Raw genomic sequence first — 7,343 nt, 5'->3', positions numbered from 1 at the left:
AAAAGAAGGAATAATATGCATTGAAGATGTTTTCTTTGATAGAACAAAATATGAACTTTACATAGCCGTTTCTATACGTTCAGTCAATGTTAAACTGTTGAGGACATCTTTTTGGTATGAGAATTGCGAAGTTTAATATGAAATGAAACAATTTAATAAGATGATTTCTTCAATTTAAAATATAGCATAAGAATTATTAAATCCAACGTTATTTCGTGATTATTTGAATAAAATATATAAAAAATAATATAAATCATAAAGATCAAGAAAGAAGAAGATATGTATACATATCAATCATCAATCTATTGTAAAAAATAAAAATGTAATAATACATTTGCATTTCGAACACCACTGTTGGGCTTGGGCCGAAGCCCAGCTGGAGGGGTACGCCGTAATTGCAACAATAAGAGGAAGCAGATCGAGCGGGGGCAGGGCATGGTCGTCATGATCAATTAGTGTGTTGCCATTGCCATTGCCATTGCCATGTAACTTGCTCTCATTTTGATCGAAACTAGAAGAGAGAAGAGCATGTGGTGGCGTAATAATTTAACTGTTCGTCATGCCCATGCCCTGTTATCTAGGAGGTCCTCTTCTACTAACGATATCACTTGGTGGTCTGTTTGTTCTTCGGTCGCATCTTACTCAGACGATGCTCCCATCAAAAACGGAAAGCTAGCACCTTTACAGGAGAGAAGAATGATTGATAGGTTTCGTGTGTGGGCCAAGGGAGGAGAAGGTGGAAATGGCTGCTGTAGCTTTAGGCGAACCCGAACTGACAGGCGTGGCAAGCCTGATGGTGAGATAGATCCTCATTATCTCTATTCATAACTTATGAATCATAAGTGAGCGGTGCGCCCACCAACTGTTTGTGTTAATTCCTCAGTTAACCTTTTCTTTTCCTTTTTTGCATTTTAGGTGGGAATGGAGGCAGAGGTGGTGGTGTTTTTGTGGAATGCTCTCAAGCTGTTTGGGATTTCAGTGGATTACAACACCATGTGGTAGCTTTACAAAAACAAAACAGACTTGTCTATCTAGAATAAAAGAGAAAGACAATGAATTATGGTAACCTCTTATTCCTTTTTTTTTGTTATTCAGAATGCCAAGCGAGGTGGGCACGGAATTTCTAAGAACCAGATTGGAACACGTGGATCAGATAAGGTTTTAGATTTTATCATGATATTCCATTTTCCCCTTTCGAGTTATAAGACCTTGAGATGAATTTTAAGTTTCAAATAATTACTGGTGCAGGTAGTTCATGTACCAGTTGGGACAGTAATTCACCTTGTCAGTGGTGAAACCCCATCATTCATAGAAGACAAATCGACCTCATCCTTAAACCCATGGGATATTCCAATAAGTACTGATGAAGAATTGCAAACAAACCCTGAAAATGTCTCAAATGAAATTTCCAATCCTCTTGAGCCACTTACAAACAGAGCAGAAGAGTGCATTTCATCTGAAAAGGAAACAGAATTGGGACTCGAGACGGAGACAGAAATGGAAGAGATAAAGTATTCGATTGCAGAACTTACTATGCCAGGTCAACGGTTATTAATTGCAAGAGGTGGTGAAGGTGGTCTTGGTAATGCATCTCTACCCAAAGATCACAAATTTCAAGATAAGACTGATAACAACAGTGACACTGGGTTTAACATAGGTAAACCAGGATCTGAGAACATTCTCATATTAGAACTAAAGAGTATTGCCGATATTGGGCTTGTCGGGTTTCCAAATGCAGGTAAAAGCACTTTACTTGGTGCACTCTCTAGGGCTCAACCAGCTGTTGGAGATTACGCATTTACCACTTTAAGGCCTAACATTGGCAACTTGACTTACGGCGATTTCTTTTCCGTGAAAGTGGCTGACATACCAGGGTTGATCGAGGGAGCACATGAAAATAGGGGTCTGGGCCATGCCTTTTTGAGGCATATAGAGAGAACTAGTATTTTAGCCTATGTGGTAGACTTATCAGCTGAGCTGAGTTTTAAAAAGGGCATTTCACCGTGGCAACAGCTCCATGATTTGGTGGTGGAATTGGAATGTTATAAGGAAGGTTTGAGTGAGAAACCGTCATTAGTGGTTGCAAATAAGATAGATGAAGAGGGGTCCGATTTAGTTTTAGAAGAGTTGAAGAAACGGATTTGTGGGGTGGATATATACCCAGTTTGTGCTGTATTGGGGGAAGGGGTGGATGATGTAAAAGAAGGAATTAGAAGGCTCATGGATGGAAGAGATTGTAGGAGCCTTAATTTGAGTAGCATTAAGGTTGATTAGGTTAAATTAATTATTTTATTAGCAAATAGCAACTCGGGATAGTTAGTTGTGTATGTTTTATTTAGAAAGGACAGCGAATGAAAAGATGTTAATTTTTGGCTCATAACTCTTTTCTGATAAACAGTTTATGGAAGTGAAAAACGAAATGGAATAGATGTTGAGAATCAGAGCAGCTTATTTTTAGGGGGCTTTTTATGTGATGTACTTGTTTTAAAGACCCATTTATTATTATTATTTTTGAGGCGAAAGGACCCATTAAATTGATACAGTTCTCAATGCTGTTCTGACTGTTGTACTTGATGGCATTTCTAATTTTTACATCTTGATACTGGAATGTGCTATGTACTGAACTTGTTGTGTGCTAATTTTCATATGGTGTCTGGATTTCACTGAAATCGGTGGAGTAATTCCACTTTTGTTCAACTTCTTTTTTCTAATATACAGTTCTCAGGCTGTTCGGACAGACTGTTGCACTTCATGGCTGTGACCTGTGACTGTGAGCAAACAACCGCTGCATCACAGTGTGTACAGCCTTTTTCTTTTTTGAAAGAAAGAAATAGTTTATCGTAATGATTACAAAATAATATGAAGCCCGTCTAGCTCAGTTGGTAGAGCGCAAGGCTCTTAACCTTGTGGTCGTGGGTTCGAGCCCCACGGTGGGCGTTAGAAGTTCAACCTCTTTTTTTTTTTTCGAAATAATTTGATTAAAGGATTAACTGACTTTCAGCCAAATACAAAAAGGAATTAGTAACAAGAAATTCTTTCTCTGTTGAACTAAACAGAATTTTGTGACTCAAGCCAATATAAATTTCTACGAATGAAGTCCATCAGAAGATTAATTTTTTTATTAATCTTGATATTTAAAGGGTTTTATACCAAAGGGGATGAGACCCTAAAAAACGAAATTTTTATTAATAGAAAAAAAATATAACACTCTAGAGTAGTGTTTGGTAAACGGTCCGGGCAAAACCCGGGCACAGGCACGGGTAGACATGGTCACGGGCATCACGGGTGTCACGGGCGTCACGGGTGTCACGGGCGTCATGGGCACACGGGTACAACGGGCCAAGCATCACGGTTTTTTTTTTTTTCAAAAATCCTGCCCTGCCCGTTTAATATCCGTTCCCGTCACGGGTTCGGGGCAGGATGGTCCGGGTAGGGGGGTCGGGTTGTCCGGTCCGTTTTTTTTTTCCTATTTTTTATGTTTTTTTTCTTTGAAAACCAATAAATTATAAATCCAAACTCATACCAATTAAAATTCATTTGACATGGTTGTATATTTGAACTCAATAATTTTTGTTATAATAAAATATAAATCAACAATTTCTTAAATCAATTCCTTTAAAAATAATTAAGCTCTTATTTTAAAACAATAGATTAAAAAATAAAAGTTATCCTCCTCTTTTATTCCGGACTTGAAACCAGTTATGTAAAATAACATAGGCAGAGTTCTAACTTTTTTTTGTTAGTAATTCTTCGTTAAAATGAATAATTTAAAAACTAATTGAAATGCTTAGAAATTTATAATTAAAAAAATAATTTAACCTATTTATTTAGTTCGATAATTTAAATCTAGCATTTGGTCTCTTCTTTGATAATTTTATGAATAATTAGGTGGATAATTAGATGGTGGCATTTGGGAGGAACTATCAGGATAATTGGGTTGATAATTTTATGGATAATTAGGTGGTGGCATAACCGGGCCAAAAATATCGGTTGAATATCTCTCGATTTGTTCTTCCACCGATTCGCGACGAGGAGTTGTCATTTTTTAAACCTATTCAAAAAAACAAATCTAATTACTTCACATATTCACAAAAAATAAATCTAACATATTTATTTAACCTATTAAAAATAAATTCGAATTTCAAAAATAAAATCTAACCTATTCAAAACAAATCTAATTACTTCAAATATTCAAAAAAATAAATCTAACATCTTTATTTAACCTATTAAAAATAAATCCGAATTTCAAAAATAAAATCTAACCTATTCAAAACAAATCTAATTATTTCACATATTCAAAAATATAAATCTAACATCTTTATTTAACATATTAAAAATAAATCCGAATTTCAAAAATAAAATCTAACCTATTAAAAAAAAACAAAGCTAATTACTTCACATATTCACAAAAAATAAATCTAACCTATTTATTTAACCTATTAAAAATAAATCCGAATTTCAAAAATAAAATCTAACCTATTCAAAACAAATCTAATTACTTCACATATTCAAAAAAAAAATCTAACATCTTTATTTAACCTATTAAAAATAAATCCGAATTTCAAAAATAAAATCTAACATATTCAAAACAAATCAAATTACTTCACATATTCAAAAAAATAAATCTAAAATCTTTATTTAACCTATTAAAAATAAATCCGAATTTCAAAAATAAAATCTAACCTATTAAAAAAAAACAAATCTAATTACTTCGCATATTCACAAATAATAAATCTAACCTAATTATTTAACCTATTAAAAATAAATCCGAATTTCAAAAATAAAATCTAACCTATTCAAAGCAAATCTAATTACTTCACATATTCAAAAAAAATAAATCTAACATCTTTATTTAACCTATTAAAAATAAATTCGAATTTCAAAAATAAAATATAACATATTCAAAACAAATCTAATTACTTCACATCTAACAAATCTAACATAAACTAAATAAATCTAACAAATCTAACATAAAATAAATCTAACAAATCTAATTACTTAACATTAAATAAATCTAACATAAACTAAATATAACATTCAATTTAAATTCTAAATTTCTCTACAAAAATAAATCTAACATCAAATTTAAATTTTAAATTACTCTACAAAAATAAATCTAACATTCAATATTTCAATCTAACAAAATTTAATCTAGCAAAATTTAATTTAACAAAATTTAATCTACCAAAATTTAATCTAACAAAATTTAATGTAACATGAAATAAATGTTACCTTTTTAATCAAGCGGGAAAATCTTCGAGAATACCTTTGTAATTCCGTTTCCGTTTAGTATGACCGACAAATTTTCTATCATTTTGAATTTATTTTTCTGAAAGCTGGTATCAAGTATTGCATTAAATAAAGAGTTTACATCTAATTAAAATTTGTGAAATTTTATTGAACCTTTCAATTTAAATATCTATTAAAATATTTTATTAATTTTGAACCTACGAGATTTCTTATATATGAAGAATATTATTAGATCCGAACTAATGCATATTACTGGTGGTCAATTAATTAACTAACATTATTAACAATTGAGTAGAACTAGGGTGTTCTTAAGTTCATCAAGCTCCTTTGTGAACTCAATTTTAAAATCAATCGGATTGACTTCAAATTAAGAATCCAAACTGTTGAAATTCATCTACCTTACGAGTGATGCGTCTATATGCAAAAAATTTTAACTTTCAAACTAATTTTATAATCAATGGATTTGCCGATTTGATCAATAAAAATTCGGATGACTCTTGGTTTTTCTTCATTGGTGTGCGTTGAGTTGTTGTTACCAATTATTAGCATTACTAATTTTCAGTTTGCATGCCGAAAGAGACATTTAACATGTACTTTCCTTAATTAGTTCTTACTCACTAACAGAACCGCGTGCAAGGAATTTTATTAAAAATCTATCAGGATCTTCCTCATTATTGATTAAAGAATAGACTTAGTTTTATGAAAACTAAGGGTGTCAATGATGCCTTTTTAGCCGTTTACCTGACCTGTATCGTATTCGATAAGGCAGGTATGGGTAAGATTTTTTTTTCGTTAGCTTATTGGGTATGGATATGGGTAAAAAAATAATTTTGTTAATCAAATGGGTAAAGATAAGGGTATGGATAATGACTATTTCGCACCCGTTACCCTATAGAGTAACTATAAAATTTACACATGTGTATATATATATATATATATATATATATATATAGAGTAAGGCTATGCTACTTCGCGAATTAAACAGATTGTTTTAATTCGCGCTTATATCTCTAGTTTCGAAGTCAAAATAGCTGATCCAAACCGTTAGATGTTTAATCTATATTAAAATGTGCTTGGAGACCAAATTTTACATTTTTTGAATTTTTTTTACTATTTATTAAGATGGTTTGAAAATCGCTGTTTTTTAATGGTGCAGAATTTTAATAAAAACAGCGATTTTCAAACCATCTTAATAAATAGTAAAAAAATTCAAAAAATGTAAAATTTGGTCTCCAAGCACATTATAATATAGATTAAACATCTAACGGTTTGGATTGGCTTTTTAGACTTTAAAACTAGAGATATGAGCGCGAATTAAAACATCTCGTTTAATTCGCGAAGTAGCGTAGCCTTACTCTCTCTCTCTATATATATAGAGTTAGGCTGGGGTGCTATGGATAGCATAGTGGCCTCCCGTGCTACGGCTCAATATTCAAGTTTTCAAAATCCAAACGGTCGATCCGAACCGTTCATCTTATTCTCCATATTAATATCTGCTTGGAGACCAAATTTTATAATTTTCTGAATTTTTTTACTATTTATTAAGCAACTTTGAAAATCGCTAATCCAACGGTTTTACTGTTTTGTGCAGCCACCGTTGGATCAACAATTTTGTAAAATACTTAATAAATAGTAAAAAAATTCAGAAAAATGTAAAATTTGGTCTCCAAGCAGATATTAATATGGAGAATAAGATGAACGGTTCGGATCGACCATTTGGATTTTGAAAACTCAAATATTGAGCCATAGCATAGAGGCCTCTATGCTATCCATAGCACCCAGCCTAACTCATATATATATATATATATATATATATATATATATATATATATAGAGGAGGGTTCAAATGCATCCAAATTTTTGTGCACCAAAATGCACCCTATCATTTTTCTCTATTTTTAAAGTCCGAATAGTCAATCCGAACTGTTAGATGCGATCTATATATTAAGATGTGCTTGGAGACCGAATTTTACATTTTTTGAAATTTTTTTACTATTTATTAAGCCACTTTGAAAATCGCTGATCCAATGGTCCAGAAAATGTAAAATCAGCGATTTTCAAAGTGACTTAATAAATAGTAAAAAAAATTCAAA

At 31.9% G+C, this 7,343-nt stretch overlaps 1 protein-coding gene and 1 non-coding gene across 2 annotated transcripts; both read left to right on the top strand.

The window, feature by feature from the left end:
* The first annotated feature begins 528 nt into the window (after positions 1–528).
* Positions 529–2,603, top strand: LOC144571422 (putative GTP-binding protein OBGM, mitochondrial). Its single transcript, XM_078320706.1, has 4 exons — positions 529–796; positions 916–998; positions 1,096–1,158; positions 1,249–2,603. The coding sequence occupies exons 1-4, from the start codon at positions 529–531 to the stop codon at positions 2,272–2,274; spliced, it is 1,440 nt and encodes a 479-aa protein (XP_078176832.1). The 3' UTR covers positions 2,275–2,603.
* Positions 2,604–2,864: 261 nt separating this feature from the next.
* Positions 2,865–2,937, top strand: TRNAK-CUU (transfer RNA lysine (anticodon CUU)). The gene has a single exon. It is a non-coding gene; the product is annotated as a tRNA-Lys (tRNA).
* Positions 2,938–7,343: the final 4,406 nt, after the last annotated feature.

Source organism: Carex rostrata, chromosome 19, assembly GCF_964058835.1.
Source record: "Carex rostrata chromosome 19, lpCarRost1.2, whole genome shotgun sequence".
NCBI classification, from domain to species: domain Eukaryota; kingdom Viridiplantae; phylum Streptophyta; class Magnoliopsida; order Poales; family Cyperaceae; genus Carex; species Carex rostrata.
The sequence above is the reverse complement of the archived record's forward strand: the minus strand, read 5'-3'. Positions and strand labels throughout refer to the sequence as shown.